This window comes from Hesperophylax consimilis, chromosome 8 (assembly GCF_061612785.1).
Source record: "Hesperophylax consimilis isolate HC1 chromosome 8, BYU_Hcon_1.0, whole genome shotgun sequence".
Taxonomy (NCBI): Eukaryota; Metazoa; Arthropoda; class Insecta; order Trichoptera; family Limnephilidae; genus Hesperophylax; species Hesperophylax consimilis.
In genome coordinates, this window is record NC_142843.1 from 32,201,424 (window position 1) to 32,221,482 (window position 20,059).

General features: G+C 34.0%; 1 protein-coding gene across 1 annotated transcript in view; it reads right to left on the bottom strand.

Moving 5' to 3' along the window:
• Window positions 1–20,059, bottom strand: part of mthl1 (adhesion G-protein coupled receptor methuselah-like 1) — a 215,909-nt gene that overhangs the window by 3,967 nt on the left and 191,883 nt on the right. Inside the window, exons 3-4 of the mRNA XM_089634136.1 lie at window positions 8,167–8,351; window positions 4,212–4,350 (exon numbers count right to left, since the gene is read on the bottom strand). Of these exons, the coding sequence (XP_089490262.1) occupies window positions 4,212–4,350; window positions 8,167–8,351 (324 nt within the window). The remainder of the gene's footprint in view (window positions 1–4,211; window positions 4,351–8,166; window positions 8,352–20,059) is intronic.

Genomic DNA, 20,059 nt, shown 5'->3' on the forward strand with positions numbered 1-20,059 from the left:
AACATAAAATTGGCGGTAAGCACCAGATTATTTTTCTAGGCGATGCATCAGCAACTTCCCGAGGGATTCAGTTAGAAACATCTGAAATTTTATTAATACATTTATCAGAATTAATTAAAATAAGCCCCGCGGAAAGGTCCATTTTCTAGGCCTACTGGGGCAAATTCGACAGTAGGTCCGCCCAATATGCTGGGCCGTGCGCCGAATATTTTTATACACACCTTTCTTCACTTAAGTCGTTAAGATTCCGACTTTACTTTTAAGTATTGTGTCTATTCCACATATATTTATTTAATAAAAATTAGAATAAAAAAAATATTTAGAAAAGGCAAAATAGTAAATATATTAATACTTTTTATCTACAGTACTCCTAGAGGCAGCGAATCTGCGTCTGCAAATCTAAGATCTAATAATGTGTAAGTATTTAATGACTACCATTGTCAAAGAAGACCGCTAAATAACAACATAGCCAATAAACATGCTACTTAATTACTAATTAAAATTAAACGAGTCCTAAGCAGCTCTGACTACCAACAAATAGCCGACGCGCTGTCGTCGGACTCTTATTTAAAACTTGTTAATTAGTAGGTGGTTAGTATCAATATTACAATGTTTATACTATTTTTTATTGTTATTATGTTTAATTTGTAGAACTCCATTTAATTTTTAGTTGTTGTTTTTATTTGAAGTAAATCGAATAAAATAGGGTTTAGATAAAATCATATTATAAATATGTCGTCACAATGTGGCACAGTTTGACAATGACATTGATCGTTGAAATAGCTATCATAAAAACAAAAATACTTGCGGAACGTAATAATTAAATAATTTTTATTTGATTTATTTTAAATTAAAAAACAGTCGAATAACTCATTGGTAAAAACTCTAATTATTTGTTGACCATAGAACACGAGAGTCTAGTCTATTGGTTCCATGTGAGCAGAGAGCACGCGACTGATTTGTTTAGCCAGTTCTCTTTGCGAAATTGGATACATATAATTTTATTATTTTATATTATTGTGGAATGGATTGCTATCTCCCGGGAAACAATGAGGAAATACGATAAAGCTTCGCGCCAAATGGGATCCACATCCGATCCATTTGCAGACATAATTTAATAAGTACTAAAAACCCGCGAAAGAAAACCACCCTATCGATATTCCTTTATAGAACGTTCTACCGCGAGTTTTTATGTCAACACTATTATGTTCATTAGCTCACAGTCATAAAAAATACACGGTGTACGGATATACATATATTTTCTAAATTTTAATTAAATTAATATATATATATATATACTTATATATTTTAATTTAATTAAAATCTAATTTAATAATATAATTTTTAAGTTCTGCAAGTATATTTTTGTTTTTGTTATTGTTGTTTCGGCTTTTAAGGCCATTTTCAAACTGTGGTTTTAACCTTCCAGCGGGCGCGTTGAGAAATTTCCCTAGAGCGGGCGCTTGTCGTAAATTTTACGTCATCGAGTTTTCTCCATGTAAGTGTTGTTTTCTTACACAAATGTTAGGGAATTTTTTTAAGGATATGAAAAATGATAATAGGCAGTAATTATTTGACTTTCTTAAAAAAAAACGAAGCAACACTCTAAACATGTTAATATTTCAAAAAAATATATTTTATCGACCTATTTAGTCAGAATCAATATTCTCATCCTTTAATTTTTACAAACCACCTCAACTGAAGAATGGTTCTTGCATGTAATGGACTGGCAACGGCAACACTTCATTGATGCTGAGGATCTTTTCTTATCCAGTGCACATAACCGACAAAAATTGCGTTTTGGAAAGCTTCTGTTTTCTTCTTCTGTTATCGGTTAAACTGCCCGACCGTAATTCACTTTGGGAAAAACATTTATATCTTGCGGTAAATGTTTGACATTTGATTTGACTCTAGCATAGCTCGAAGCTCGATGCTGACGAATAAGTGGTAAGAGTGGGGGAAGCGAAAAGGCGCGTCTGTCGTAAATTTTACGACAGCGCGCCCGCTGGAAGGTTAACCACGTTTAGACGACTTATTTATATGATTCTATTTTACCCCCTCCCAGTTTAAAATGATTTATTACCGATTTACTAACAAAATAATTCTGTTTTCCCCACACTAATGTTATCTTAATTGTTTAATAATGATGTGGTTGCTATTAATTTATTTAAATGTGTTATATTGTTTAGGATATTTTTCGATTATATTTGTTGTATTTTTCGGCAACTAAAGGGTTACAAAAAAGACTCTTAGAGCCGGGTCTACGCTTCGACGCATTTTAAAAGACATTAAACAGATGATGTTAACCCCCTAGCAATCGGTTTTTTCTTCAATTTTGACCTAAAATTTTCAATTTCGGGGACGATTTACTCAAAAATCAAAAAGTTAAATTACAAAATCGACTCCAAAAAATGTGATGTAGGTTCAACGGTTTCCCGCTTGTAGTAGTAGTGGTTTCCGGACACTGTGAAATCATAATAACATCATTGAATCTCCGACCTTTGTCATTTAATTTTCTGGTTAAATCTACATAGTAGTAGATTACGGCTTTTTTGTTACGAGACCATGGATGGGCGGTTGTCAGTCTTCACTAAGTATCGCACCGATGTGGTGGCTGCCCAAAGAATAACATGAGGGCTGGTGGGGAGGTGTGGGTTGGGGGTGGGAGAGAGAAACGGGGTGACACTCTCCCCTATTTAAAACGATTTATACCCTCTTCACGGTTCAATTTCATGGTCCGCCGCTACCCACTGATTTATTTTATTGATTCTCTTAATCTGAGGCTATCGAAGCAACTGTGACACATTGGCCCTTGGTTATATTAAAATGTCGAAATTTAATGACTTCGAAAGATGGGATATTTTTATAGCGATAATTAATTTTTTGTCGAAAACTCTTTGAATATAAACAAATCTAACTCATGTTTTCGTTGAAAAATAGCGGAAGATAAAAATTACACTTTTGATTGGTGATAAATTATAATATGAGAAATAAAAATACAGGATGTTTTTTTATTTTGGTTAAAAAATTAAATAAAATTTTGGTTTCCGGCGACATTTTAAAGTTTTTTTTTTCAGAATAAACGAAAAAAATCTTTGATGTGTCGTCACTGGTCTCAGCCGTGTAACCGCCCAAACCCTCACCCCGACCCTAACTGTCCAATACATACGGATATATTTGAACAGTTTTTAGTTAAAAAGAAAAAAATGTCATCGGATGCTAAAATTTCATTTGCAATCTTTTACTCCAAATAATGTCAGGAATCACTGGTTTAAGTAAGTCAGCCTGCATAAAGATTATTATTAGTTACACCTTCCACCATCAAATTTCTTAATTTTATTACCGATACGTATCAGAGAACAATTTTATATCACCGTTTAGTAATAAAAAAACAAAATAGACATTTGAACTGTGGGAATGAGTCATCAGATGTATTATATTAATGGGGGCCCGGTTTATCAGCTTGACTTGTGCAATAAGGCATAATAATATGACGTAGCTAAATATATACAGGATTTTCCAATAAGAGGTGTTATTTTGATATTCAAAGAAACTTTTCCCGTAAAAGATCAATGGTTTCGTTGCTTGTGTGGCACGTAGCGCCGTCTTGTTGAAAGTAAACGTTGTCCAGATCAATATCATCCAATTCCGGCCATAAAAAATTAATCATCTCTCGATAGCGCAATCCATTCACCGTAACTGTTCCAGCCTCATTTTCGAAAAAGTAAGGTCCAATGACTCCGCCGGACCATAAACCGCACCAAACAGTCACACGTTGAGGATAGAGAGGCATTTCAACAATAAATCTTGGGTTTTCCGAGCCCCAGATGCGACAATTTTGCTTGTTGACGAAGCCACCTAGGTGGAAATGGGCCTCATCACTCAAGATGATTTGCATTTGATTCAATCAAGTTTAATAATTTCAATGCGTTTTTGAAGCGTGTATCGTTCCATCTTTATTAATGGCGTAGTTTCTACTTGCCAAATGTCAAAAAATGACAGCTTCAAAAGTAACGTATACCGAAATAGCGGGCTATTCAAAATAACACCTCGTATTGGAAAACACTTTAGTAATTCCCATGAGTTTCAATTGACATAAATAGGAATTCATTTTAAACCAATCTATTTACGTTAGGTGGCGCAGAACACAGCGAATAATTCTAAAAGGTGTGATTATAATTGTATATTGTTTATCAGTAATCAGCAATTACCTTTCGGTGGTAGATTTGACATCCTCCCTCTTCCACAAGCCGCAGGTTAGTTGTCTGGCGGTGGAGGCGAACAGCAGCAAGTTCACAAAAAGCAGGATGCCGATTGGTCCAAAGAAGAAGGTTAGAATCTCCATGTCACCTGTCAATTAAAAAAAACACACAGTTCATTTAAAGTTAATCAACAAGCTGAATATCTGCACGAACAGTACATATTATTTATTTGATTCATTCTCAACGTTTCAGGAAAGCCGAATTCATCAAATTTCAAATTCTGTGAAAGTTCTATTAACGTTCCGTAAATTATTTCAGTTCCGTGAAACAATTGATCCATAATGGAATAAGAACTTTCACAGAACTCGAAATTTAATGAATTGTTCAAATTCTGTGAAACAACTGACCTTTAGTATTTTATGTAATTGAAACATAGTTTATAATACCTTAGAGTAACTAGGTTAATAACACCACATGAAATGCCTTCCATGTAGATTTGAATTGGTTATAGTCCGTTTAACACACGCTCTGTCTCTCGTACACTTTCCTCACACCGTATAACCCCATACCACTTTAATGTCTTGTATATGAAATTTAAGGCCCGATTGGCCAACTTTTGGATCACAAAATATGCCCACGTCGAATTTCTCGAGTTCTTCCAATCTATGCGTCTATGAATCAATGTTTTTTTTTTAATTTACATTTCAGTAATTGTGTTAAATTCATTTTTTGTACATTACATAATAATCTATCTATTTAAATAAAAATGTAAATGTGCGTTTGTTCAAAATATTAAATATCCGAAGTTCTTATTGATTGCTTTGAAATATTGACACAACGTTGCAATCGAATACGCGTGTGTTTTATGTTATAGATATCACCTGCGAAAGGTAAAAGGGTTCATTTGAAAACACCTACCGAGTGCTTTTCGAGGATTTATAGTATTTATCTTATTTCTTTTTTTCATCTAAAAATTTTGCATCGCACTACCCCTGCATACATTCTGGAAAAAAACTATTATTATGAGTTTTTGACGTTGTTATAAAACTCATTATTCATACTTGAAACCATGACAATAACACTTTAAATTAATCTCAACGAACTGACTCGTCCACTGTCTCTTATTCAAGTGATAACCTTTACTCTCCAATAAGTTTCTCGACGGAGTAACAAAGCGAGTGACTCGGCCGAGCACTCGGCAGGTGTAATTCGGCCATAAAAGCAACGCGCGCTATTGTTTCTCTATCTGCAACGACAGACTGAGCCACAGCAACGCGTGACGGGGTACAGCTAGTATTAAATACAAAAACTAAACGGATCAATTAATTGCTGTTTAATGACAGTGCCTTTACCTTATCTTCTAACACTAATGTGAGTAATAAATATTATTAAGTCAGACAACGAAGACAACATAATTTTTTACAAGACATCTATTATTGCTTCGTTGATTTATTGCCTTCTGAACACCCGTGATTTCTCGCCGGATAATTCAGTCCTACAAATGATAATAACTCAACAGATCATTAGCAAAAATATCCAAGTTCTTTTAATTATTAAAAATAGGTTAACGAGTTTCTAAAGCGAAATAGTAATTCGATATTAATTATCTCCTGCAGCTGGCGTTACTTTACAGAAGTTACGAAATAAATTCGCCATGTTTGAATCAAGGATTGATCACGTTATGAATTATTGATGGCTGTATATTCCTTTCGAATCCGAGCTTTATTGAAAAACGGGTTTTTTTAAATCTTTTATTGTAATAATATAAGAAGAAAATATTTTGTTTTTTATTAATCATTTTTCTTAGGAAAAGCAATTCTCACAAATTGTGAGTATTGAGTCTCAACAGTGCCGAAAGAACGAAATATTCGTAGGTAAGTTAACAAAAAACATTTTATTATTTGCGATGAAATTTCAAAAAACAGTTGACTTATTTTGATAGACTAAGTAACCATCAAAGACTTCGAGTCGTTGGAGGTTGTACAAATCGTGTATCTGTCGCTAGTACGCAGTTTGTTAGAACACAATTCAATAGTGCGGTCCCCATACTACCAGATTCATATAAAAAATATTGAAGGTGTGCAGCACAAAATTTTACGGTTTATTAACTTCAAATTACAGATACCTATTCAACACATAAACTATACATTCTTACTAAATACACTTAAAATGCATTCCCTAGAAAACAGAAGAAAAATAAATGACATAACTTTTTTATTTAAGATTATTCAATCCAAACTAGACTGTTGTGAACTCCTGCAACTCATAGATTTCAGAGTACCTACTCGAGCAACTAGGCAAAATATATTATTCTGCAACAATAACTTTAGTACCAACTATCACATACATGCGCCTATTTCTCGCTTTCACACACTTGGAAACAAATTCACCTCAAATATCGACATATTTAATATAAGTTTGCCAGTGTTCAAGAGATACCTGAATGACATTTTCATGTAGCATATTTAAAGAGCGATTACGTATATTTGTTGTTTTCTTGTAGATATGTTGTGAACTTAAAAATATTTGTTATTTTTGTGTTGATGTTTTAAAAATAATTCTGTTGTCACTATATTATGCAGTAAATTATGTAAAATATGTATAATGTAAAAGCCCATCAGGGCGTTTAAATTAATAAATAAATAAGTAGACATCACATTTATGCATTTTCAACATCTTTCTAGTCATATAATATATAATTTACCCAACAAAATAATATTTTTCAAGTAGCTAGTCATGCTCACAATCGATCGAGTCCAGTCCCAAGCCTATAGAAGCATTTGCACCATCCGAAATTAAATATTGAACTTACTTATCCACACAATTGTGATTACAGTGTCCGAGAAGGATATAATATTTATAATAATGTATTGTGTTTTATAATGGAAAATATAATAAAAAAATAAAGATAACTGACGATAAAAGATAAATTGGAATAATAACAGTCGCATACTCCGTAGCTAAGTTTTTATTAGCCATCTAAGCTAAAACCGGAGTCGGTTTTGACTCCCGTTTCTTTCAGTTATCAATACATCAGAATAGCGAAAATTGTGACGGGCAATTTTTGATAGCAATGGAAGTGCACTCTTTATATGGAAAGTTGCATGAATAATTATGTACATAATAATTATTAGTATTAGACAGGCAGATACACTTAACGTGTCAAAATATAAGGAGTCATCAAGCTTAATAAAACCATTTCAGATGTGGGCACTTGCTTAAAATATCTAGCGAAACAATGAGACAATTGCTACAAATTATTCTTGCTAGCCCGGCTCAAGAATGTCATGATAAATTGTGTACATCGAAGTGGGTGTAAATTCTCAAATTATTCAAAGAGGTGTAATTTTTCACTGACACAAACCTCTCGAGTTGCGAGTCGGAAGTCTCTGAAGTGAAAAAAATGGGATATAATTAAGGAGTTCATGACTCTTTCACGGATTCCTCTTGGATTCTCTAACTAAAAGTTATGGGCCATTCTACATTCTACATTCTACACAGCGTCGGTGAAAAATCAAGTTCTCGGTGTTTTGGGGTGAGAGAGTTCAACGTACAATTTCGAAGAATTTCAAAGTGAAATTGTCTTTTCCAGTGGGAAACATCAAGAGGTTATGATCCACTGGTATATACTACAGGCTTCTGTAGCGACTTTTTTCAACAGAAATTCGGAAATTCTCAATCTATATCTATTTATTTGAAGAGTGTCTGCGGCAAATCTACAGGTTTATTCCGAGATTGATGAAATTTTACAAAATTAACCTTCAAAACAGGTAGAAGGTCACTGATTACGCGAAATTTCGAGAAACCACAGCCACCCCCTATTCTTATCTCTTAAAGCAGAATTTTGAAACTTCTTGATGAAATTTTGCACACTTGACATTCAAAATGAGAGGACAATAATTAATACTGTATACATCTGTTTTCGAAAACTCCAGTAAAAATTCAGCTGAAAGTGAAAGCTCACCGTAGAACCAGCAGTTCCTGACGCCGAAGCGGGGGCGCAGGAATGGACGCAGCGGATCGGGGGGCAGGCGGTCCAGGGCTGCGGCCACGCCGGCGATGAGCAGGGGGCCCCCCCACGCGAACACCTCGTACACGCGCAGCCGGCACACTTCCTGACGCTTCTCCAGGCTCGTGGGACGGAAATCTCTGCAAGGGATAAAACAACATGGTTAGAACAGTTACAAGTGCGTCAACATATGAGTGGAAATCCATCGGATTCAATACAAGAAAGAAGATAGGTTCATACACTGAAAAGAAAATCAATAGAATTTTGATCGAAAGCAAACTAAATTTACACAAGATCTTTGGAGTTATAGACCCGGGGCAAGGCGAAATAAATTGATTATTTGTTCGAGGCAGAATTTCAACATATGAAAACTGTGGTAGTTCGAGCCACAGTGCATAGATGGCGCTAGTGTATCAAGATCTTAGAGGTTATAGACTTATCCATCAGATGTCGGTAGTATATAGGGAAGGCCCTCATGAAGGTCATGGTAGGTACCAAGACTACCATGGTACGGAGAGCCGTGAGGTTTCGAGAACCAGATAATAGAAGTTAGCCTCCAAGTCGACCAACACATTGTGATTATATGAGTTTTTATTGTAAACAAAGACATTGTGTTTTTGTTATGAAGTGGAAGTTATTAATTCAATAATCCATTCACAACTAACTGGCGCAGCCGGTTGGATAAATTAACAAACAAGATATCTTGATATTACCAGACACCCACAAAACTTCATTGCTTTTTCTTTTCTGTGGGTTTAACAATTGAAAGTAGGTAAACTCAACTTTGGGTCGCTGGGAATCACCCGAAAAAACGGAAATTAACGAAAGAAAATCAAATAAATAAATGCACTTATTACTTGAAGTATATTCTTCATTCTGGTAATTGAAAAATCAACCAATAAGAACACACAGGGCTAAAAATTCAACAGTTCTGTTCTAGAGTGGAAGCAGCATTAGTAGACACTCATCCAGTATCTAGTGGGTAGACCGTTGCTTATGATGATGTGGTTAAAGTTGTTGGGTTGTTGTGTTAATGCAATGGGGTGACGGTGTCACCAGACGGGTGTCGGGTGTCATGGTCACCGGTCGAGGCAGTAACATAATCCGAGGAAAATGTGCATTTAACATTTTTAACTGGCCTGGAATTCGCGTGATATTGCTCGAGTAATTTTTCCGCCAATTTATCTGTCTGGTGCATTCATAAAACGTATTAAATCGTCGCAATTCCTAGTGAATTTGAGATTCTAAACAGTGTGACATACACTACTAAAATTGTGTATTGTGCAATAATATAAAATAATAATATTATATTTGCATATATTGCATATGAGCAGATACTCGTACATTAAATTTATGATCGAATAATGCATTTTATTTTCGTAATGGACAAGAAATGAATTAAAGTTCTACGTAGATTACTTTTTTACACCACATTCTAACTAAATGAACTTCATCCGTTGATCATTATCTACCTGGTCCATTCATTAAAAAAAATCAAGTTTAACCGAAAATAGAGGCGTCGGTTATGTAAATCTTTTTGAATCTAATTAATGATATAATCTCAGAGTTACCAATGTAATGTGAGACCAGTTAAACATCTACAGAATACGGAGTTTTCTCCACAAGGTCAAGCGAAACGACGCGTCAAGCCGAACACGATTTCTTTTCTCGAGGTGAAAGTGTAAACACAATACCTACCAAAGTAATGCAATAGATTCGGAGACTCGAAGAACATCCGCCTTGTCGCCGTCACGGGGATCTTGCTATACATCTAACCTCCCAGACTTTATTTGAACTAACGATGTATCGTCGGAGATTCTAGGCCCTTTGAATTTAAACCAGTTTTTCACTGGATATATTTTTTTATTCCTATAAATAAAGCGGCGAGATTTATATAAGGAAAACACATCGTGAGTTCTTTTTTCCTTTGAAGCTGGGTGGAGGATTCGTCACCGCATTTAGTAATACAAACAACCCGACATTACGCTTTTATAGCGGCATTGCAATGATAGATGAGGAATTAAAACACTTGTCCCGCAAACACTTTTTTCTCTGTTTTTATAAGAATAATACGGAGTGAAGAGATAATATATTATTCACCGCAACACTGAATTATAATCCCAAGAAAATGTTTTCATCGCCCCATTAAACATATTTAATGGAAATTCTGATAAACAAAAATTAAAATCACCTTGTCCATCATACGTCGTTATTGCAAACTGTATTTGTTTTTAATTTTTTTGACACAATAAATTTTGTGTCATTGAAATGTTTTGTTTAGATTTATTAGTATTAACTTCTTCTTCAATGATATATTACATAGAAAGGTATAATATTCATAAAGCTTTCCCAATAATATTGAATATTCAATTAGGCTTTTAGAAAAAGTCAATAGGCTTCCCATATATATAAAAAAAATCGGATATGTTTATCTGAGACACTTTCTAAGTTACAAAAACATTCGTTAAAACTTTGTAACCATGGAAATATTAATTGAAGATAATATTGTTAATTCAAAATTTGAAATATGAGATCGACAAAAATGAAGTAAAAATTATGAGGTCCCAATGGCTGTGTTGGTTTAGGCGTTGTACCGGTAAGGCAGAGTTCCTGGGGTCGATTCCCAGTAGTATCCCAATAAACAATATAAAATTATGTACACACTATAATAATAATAACGTTTAGATGATTTGTACAGCGCCGCTGTTTTGAAAAATAACCTCGAGGGCCACTCTAACAATACTAAAGCTTTTTCAGAAGCTGTCGCAGTGAGTGTGAAATCGTGGGAGTGTATCTAATAAATATGAATACAATTGGAAACTACGAATAAGCACATTTGTCACCTGTGGGAATCTATTTCTGTTTAACAATGAATTGCTTTGTATTTTTTACTACAAAATTCTCTAAATTGTCACGAGTTCCCGTGACTGCCTGAAAACGAATGTGTGAATTTGTTTTTTAACTTTTCTCATTCGAGGAAAAATGAAAGTGAACGAATACGACAGTGTTAAGAAGATGACGTAAATCGACTATTTTTTTATTTTGGTAGAATATTTTTTTTACATTTCATAGTTATCCAGTAATGTTGGCCTCACTGGGTGCTTACCCGTGCTGAGGCCTTCATGTTATAATATAAAAAAAATAATATACATAATACATTTAAAGAGAAATATATATAATCTTGTGTGTTTGTGAGTGATATGTGTTTTATATTGGTTTTGTGTGTTACGGTATTATTTTCATAATGTAATTACTTAAACTACCGGAATTGTCACAGCGAAGAAAAATATTATTCATAATTATCGCGTACCCAATAAATACAACATGAGACTCTAATTTTTGTTACAATTCTTGTGCATCATCGTGTTGGAAATGAAACTTGCTCTGTCGAAATATTTAATTTTAATTAAAAAATGTAAAATAAAAAATCAAATATACATTCTGATGTATTCAATAATCCTTAACTGTATCAGTTTGTTATATAATTAATATATTTAATTATTGAAGACAATAATAGCAATTCTTAAACGAACATTTGAAACAGAAAAAAAAAAAAAAAGATAAGGTCACATCTAGGACTTGAACCCAGGACCCTCAGATAATTTTGGTAGTTCTTATTCGAAGTATGAAACAGTTAAATATGACCGAAAGACATGGGGTCCCATTAGCTCAGTTGGTAGAGCGGCGCCTCTTTTTCTGATTTTCCGTTGCAAAATTTTGTTTGCGAGTAGCTAATATTGTCATCAATTATAATAATATTACAATTTAAGGTTTTACTCATTACGTCATTCCAAAAATAAATATTTCCTGTATTTTTTTATATCTACGTTTGTAAAAGCCCAATTGGCGTCTAAATTAATGAATAATGTGGTTTTCCAGAAAAGCAAATATCATTCTTGGGTATATTATATTTCTTGTTTCTATAAGGTTAGAAAGCTTGATTTGGTTTAATTGAGTTCGGGGAATAAATAATATTATTTACTATCTCAACAGGTAACCGGGTAGATTTTGTCTTCCACTGCGGGGTGCAAACATTGTCGTTTCCCCTGAGGACATTCCGACTAACTGATTTGACTTATACCCATTTAAGTACCTGTGCATAAATGGAGTCTTATATGAAAGCAAACAATTAAATAACGTTAAAAAATTACTTTATTTGTTATTTTTTTAATAATAAATATAAAGACATCGCCGTGCTCCAGCGATGTCCTTACTAAAACAATGGTGTAAAGAGCCAATTGATAACTAAACCAATAAATAGCAATTGTCAATAATTACGTCAATCTAAGTCTTTGAAGCGATTGACCAGTGTTAATTGATCGTTTAGTGATGCAATTGATGCGATTGACAATTTAGACTACCGGAGGGAATGATGCGTATTTTAATCGAAAGCATAAACGCCATAGCGAAGCGACATTGACGCAGAGGAATGATCGTTTTGCTGTACGATTGACAATCGTCTTTCAATTGGCTTTATCTATAGAGCCCTTCGGAATTCAGTTAGCACGGAACGAGATTTGTTTTACTTATAACTCCATTATATCGCGATGAAAAGAAAATTTCAAGGGTTATCACTGTGTTTGCACACTTAGATTATGTTTCCGCAGAAGTCTGGGTCGAATGAAAGTACATCAATCGCACTTCAATGCACATTTTCAATGACGTAAGCACTTTGAGAATTGATATTAATCGTCTCCGGTCTACTTTAAATACTCTTTAAGTAAGTTGTTCATTGTGTACAGTTGACCACGATAATCATAAAGGCGAATATATAAAGCAGATGGCTATAAAACAAGTTGTTTGATAAAAAACCATCGACACTGTCACAAGGAATATTGCAGTTGGAGGCGACTAGTGCCTCTTCAGAATTCATCTTTCCATGGACATAAGTGGACCTGAAGGCAGTGGCGGCTGGTTATCAGACTCTTAACGAGACTGCAAAAATAACATTTATCACAGATAAAAAATCCAAAGAATATATTTTCATCAAGCACAAAAAAAATCACAAGCCGCTAGTGGAGGAATAATGTTCACGTGTTGTTCAGTGTTGTGGGGGTTTTACACGATGTTTTTTCATACCGATCACCAAATGGAAACTGTTACCACATGGAAAATCTTTACTTTACATAATATTTTTTTATTTGATACAATGATCTTACATACTTTAAAACATTATTTATTTATTTGTTATTATTACACGCCCTAATGGGCTTTTACACACTACAAAGTTTAATAGTAGAGTATCAGAGTTATTATAAATTCTACCAAATTAAAACAATAAAGGAAATATAATACAACGAAAAAATAAAAAAATATTAAATGTTACAACAAAAGCATATAATAAAATAAGATACATTAGTAAAAATGATAAGAAGTCTCACATAAATAGATATTCAAAATAAAAATAAATATATATATCCCGCTACATTTGTTGCGTCCGACCCCTAAAAACTCCATAGCATTGCAGCGTCCAACGACTTACAGCGTCCGATATACGGACGCTACAATGTTTTGAGCTCAAAATTGGCCAGAATATATATATATATATATATATATATATATATATATATATATATTGCGGAAATTATAGATGTCTATTTGTGTCTCGATATATAAAAGAATTGAAATAAAGAATATTTATATTGATTATTTTTGAGATGAAATATATCTCCCAGATCAGAGTATTTATTTCCGAGACTGTGAAGTCTTGGAATCGGGGAATTTTGATAAGACAGTGTCCTGGTGTTGTAAAAATAAAAGGGTAGTAAATTTCGGCAAGATCTTTTGGGTATGTGGATGCTGATTAATTGGAGTAACTCAGGACAGTCAATTTTGTAATGAAGTATTTTATGTAGTACTATTAAACCTATGTTTATTCTTCTTTCTGAAAGTTTTAATAGGGATATATTAAAATTATTAATTATATTATTTGATAATGTGGGCCTCACCCATGATGAGCAATAAATTAAAATAAAATAAAATAAAACTGAGATGAAATAGAATAAAATTCAATAATAAATGCGGTAATGAAAAAATAAAAATAATTCGCTGAATATTATGAGGTACGGTTGTATACAATGAAGTGGTTATTGTAATGGTTTGTGTATATATTTCATACGGACAGTTGACAGTAGAGAAGGAAATAATATTATGGGAAGGTACCTACACTTTGAACATAACCATAGTTCACAACATGAAAGCATCCGTAATTTTATTTTTCCGTTGCCATTATTTATCAATATTTTAAAAACAAAAGTGAAAAATTTCCTGAAAAACAATTATCGACGACAGATGTTATATAAAATGTATGCCCCTTTTAAAGTGTAAGAAAATCTATGTACCATAATAGAAAACGTCCATTTTTAAATACATATTTTTAAATTTCACTTTTGAATGTACGAATGGAGTGGAAATTAACCCGCATCCCGATATCGAAATTAGGCAGATGGACTCGTTGTTGATGATAATGCTTTATATCAATAACGCATATGGACATATACGCACTTCTGAAATTGGATGACATTACAGCTTCCTCCATGGAGAGGAACGTTCAATCCTCAATCAAACCAAAAAAAAAAGTTTTTAAAGACATTTTAAAAATTTACAGCACTTAAGAGCCAGTTCCTGGGAAGGAAGGTTCAATCATCAGTCAAACCAAAAAAATAGATATATTTTTAAATACATCTGTTAATAAAAGTACATACTCGTATTAAAAAAATCGTTTTTTTATTACGGGTTGATTTTTACATCTCTAATCCTCGTGCGGAAACTGGACGAAAAAATAACCCGTGAAACGCCCATGTTCGGTGTGAGCACAACTTTGAAATTGCGTTTTATTTAATCAGTTTATAAAAGTGGTACCATGGGCCGATATTTTGTTGTTAGACATCGTTAAAAATCTACCGATATGAATCACATTATCTTTCTGACCCTTTTCATCGCACCATCCACCCTTCTTGGTGACTTCATCTGAATTTGAATACATAAATATTTTTCATGACGATTAGAATATAATGACATGCAACATGCACTTGCCACCCATAGCTGTTGGCTTTGGTATAATATTGTATAGATGATTATTGGAAATAACTCAGTGGGCTTGAGCGCGAATAATTATTGTGAATTATACTTTTAATTTTATTTGAATCGCTCATAACTCTAGATCTGTCGTGGACTATGGGAAATTGAAATATTCATTTAGCTGTCAAAATATAATACATTATTATTCTTTAATTTATTTTTTTATAAAATATATTCAACAAGGAAAAAAATCTAAAAAGGTAAACGAGTAGAGGAGTGCATAAGGCTCTCGTCTACGAATTCAGAGATATCGGGTTCAAATCTTAAAATTATGTTTAAAATTTTTTTTTTGTTTCACGATTAACTAACTAACCATCACGCCGTTTCCCCGCAGGGGTAGGCAGAGAAGACGGACCGCCAAAAAAACTCGGTTTTGGAACTCACTCCTTGCTTCATTCAAATTCACACATGGTCTCATACATACTCTTTTATTATTCTGACTCTTGACATGGCCCGACTCCAGTATCTAAATCACTTGATCGTACCATGCTTTCCTCGTGTGTCCCCGACTTATAGATTCACACTTGCGTCTTATATTCTCCTTGGTTCCATGATAACTCAACACAGTGACAATTCAACACACCTTTAGAAAGTGATAAAGTCATTAGAAACAATGAATTTTTTTTTAAACCTAACCTAACCTAACCCACTTAACCCAGTTAATTAAGTGTTTGTTTCATCACTTTCCATGACTTTATATAACTTTTTAAAGATGTGATGAATTATCATTTTAATGATTTATCCGGTCACCATTCTCCTTATACCCTTTTCTTCGTTCATTCGCTCTACATGCCCAAACCAACTAAGCGTCACTTTCTTAATATTACACATTACCCTTACATCAGCCTTGAATTTAGTGCGGATCTCCACATTTCTCACACGATCATACATGGTTTTACCACACATGCGCCTCAGGGATCTCATTTCTACAGCATTTAGTCTGATAATTAATTAATCAAAAATAATGTATAAATATGTAGTACATTATTTGCGGCTTTATTAAGCTCTAGAGTGAAAAATACTCTAAGTAGGTATTTAAAGCCCTGGTAAAATCCCACATTCATAAATCTGAACCTTCCTTGAAATGGATGTAGTCATGTTTGGTGAAAGATTTGATTAGCATGTTACTTCCCTATCTTCCTATTTCCCCCTCCCCACTACATTTAGCCTCACAACATACCCCAATTGGGGATCAAACTTTGCACAACACAGTTAACATCTAATTTTTGGATTGGACGTTGCAATCATGAACATGAGAAATGAATTAGATGTGTTGAAGTTCTCGTGAGATAGTTGGTTGATCGCTAGTTGTGTGTTGTGTTGGTTGCTACGTGCGAGGTTCTCCTCGTGTCGCGCTAATGATCCACTAGCGGTCTGCCGCGATTGTCTCACACACTCCTCTAGTATTCTAGTCTCTAGTCCCTCTCTTCTCGGCTTTCGACACAAAACAACTCGCTCGGAGGCAATCTGCCGCGGGAGCAATAAGAACAAGAAATAAGCCAAGGACCGCAGCATCAGCAACAGAGCGGAGAACAGTTTGAGAGGAATTGCAAAGGTGCGGTGTGAATTCGCAGACTTTATGTTCCAAGCAAATCGCATTAAATTATGAATTATTACGCCATTACAAACAATTACGACGCCTTGGTATGGTTTATAAGTGTACCTTATAAATCACCGCTGGCTTTGTATAAATCACACTATACAAACTACCAACATACAACATACCCCACATCTTTATGTACATACATTGCTACGTTCTTAAAGACAGATTTTTGCAGGCAAAATTGCATCATTGCCCAAACAATGTTTTTGTTTATACGATTTTTTTAACAAGTAGAGACTAGGTTAATAAATTAATAATAAAATCAAAATTGTGAAATTCTACATAACGTTGAAATAATGTTTTATACCTAATGCACTCGAGAATAATGTAACAATAACAATGGCGTTAGTAAAACTTCACGTGAAGAGACATATTTTATTTACTTCCATAGAATTTCGGGTTGGGTGAATAGTTATACAATAAAATGTCGTCGTAGACTTTAACAATGGCGATATAAACTAATAAAATCGGTTCTATTCACTTTAACGGCACGGGGAGCTTTTATGTTCGATGCGGGATGTATCTGTCGGTTTCGACGATTAAAATATAAATCAACTTCGGGGAACCATCCTCTACAATAAACATAACATTTCCTACTCTCAGCACTCTACTCCAACCACACATTTGTCAATGTAGTTGTAAAACTATGGCTGTAATGGAATATCAAAAAATGGTAGCGCAAACCACGTACAAGGATCTTGCTTTTTAGGTTTGTCGGTACGAACGTGTTTTTTAAACCACTAGTAAGTTTACGTAGAATATATACCTTATTATATGAATGGTAAAGTAATCAAGGTTGTTGGTACCTACTACAATGTACATAACCTACTTTCGTTAGTATATTATTGATCTAATACTATTTATATTTTATTAATCTGCGAGAAATGCAAAATCTATTTTAGCAAGCAAAAAAAGGCTGGCTAATGATCTGATTTATTGATCGATGCACGGAGAAAAATGATCCTGTTAAAAAAGTCACAGAATGTCCTTCCTTATAAAATAGTAATCTTTTTCTAATGGATATCAAGACGGAATGCGACAATATCAATATCAGTATCTTCATGAACACGTTTTACGTCTGTATAAATATTTATTATAATAATTATTCACTATTAAATTATGATTTGTTACAAACTCTTTTAATTCCTTCGTTATAGGCCTGCAGTCCCATTTTTAACAGGAAAATGAATAATTTTACCATATTTTTAATAAATTAACAGTAATTCATATCAGTACGTTTTCTCCGTGTGGATTTATCATATATTGTCTGTGTTTCAATCTTAGCGATAAAGTATTTGTCCTAGAAAATTCTAAACTAAACTATTCCGGATTCATAAGCTTTAACAGATGTCTGAAGTTTTCAGCCACTACAGATTATTACACCGATCAGAGGGTGAACGCACGGATCCTCGTTCAGCGTTCCTGTATCATATTATTGGTCGTGTGTTCTACCGTTTTTTCGTATTTAAATGGCCCTAAATTTGGGTCCGATCAAGGAATCTGCAGCCGCGGGCGCCAGACCTTCTTACCTGACGAACCATCCACCACACACCGCCAAGCTCCGATCATTCGACCACCATCTAATTGGCTTCTTCGTCCCAACCTTTTAATATCAACAAATGGAGCACCTGCATCGCTGGCTTTTTGTATTTTTGCCAACTAGCTTTTTTACTTGCGTGTCTCTGAAATTCAATATCATATGTCTTCTAGGAACTTGTGTAAAAGATAATATTTATTATTATAAATTAGTTATACCTAATGATTGTCATGGCCAATCTGACATGAAATTATTTATATAATTTCGTTAGTCTCTCAAATTAAGATGAGCGATTAAGTGGGTTAGGCTAAAACGGAATTAATTATCCCCCAAGCTTGAAATTTTACAAGACCATTGGAGTTCTTAAAATAATTTATGAGTGGAAACGTCGGTACATCCCAGGAAGGGTTTTGCAATGTTGAAATGCAAAAGCAATTTACTTTACACGAGTGGAGAAAAGTGCTAAAGATAGATTTCCTTGAAAAGCGGCAAATGCCTAGGCTTCATTGTGAAGCATTTACCCTACAACCTAAGGGGGAGGTAAACACGTGGAATATTTTGCATTTATTAGTAATTCCGTATTATAGGTAGGTACCGATTATTCTTTAATAACAAAAACGCGTATTCGAGGAATTCAAAGTGAAAAAGTCGTTTATTCAAATTATAAAAGAAAAAGAAAAATACTCATTCATACCTGGAAATCTTGATGAACTTTAATATATATTTGCATGCCCTAAAGTAAACATTTATACAATTTCACAAAATTATGAATGTACCATAATAGATTGTTGAACTGTTCTTTGTTTTTCAAATGTACACAACTTTCTATACACAAGCAAATGTTTATAATGGAAGAGCAGTATAAATCATAAAATACAAAATAACTCATTTAAAAACCTAAACTGTTATGTTATATAAAAAAAGTTTTATTAAAAAAAATTCAAATTACGGTGTTTTGTTCACTTTTTCCACTTTTTTACCTCCAACTGACCTCCAACGCTCCCAACGATCTAACTAAATCTAACGAATCCGGTCTAAGCGCACCGCTTATCGCGTTTTAATAGTAGAACACGTTTCGACGAGATATTAGTATGCAATAGCGCCTCTCATTGTATAGCTCTATGCTCGGGTAGCACTCTTCTTCGCACATTTCAAAAGTGCACTGCACTTGTATTAAAAGAAGACATTGTCGTTTCTCTTTGTTGGACACTAAGTAGTGATGCAATTCCAGACAGATCACCAGCTGCTGGTCATAATGAATCAACTGAAGAGCGCCCAATGCACATGGCTGTTTCTGGAATACGGTTTTACATCCTTCGCGACACAGCCATCATCAACTACCGACTATTCAAAGCTTTCTCCAAGTCCCGACAACTTTTTAAGAATTCACACACATTTTAATACTTACATTCAGTTGCTTGAAAGCTACCAAACTTTGCGATCCTACTATTACGGCCTCCGTGGTCGAGGTGTAATGCTCTCGACTAGGAAGCTGGGGGTCCGAGTTCAAATCCCGGCGTGCGCAAGTAAATTTTATTTTATATTTTTGTGTCATTTCAGAAATTAATTATTAAAAATAATAGGTATGATTATTTCATAGTAGAAGATACTCTCAGTATTGCCCTGGT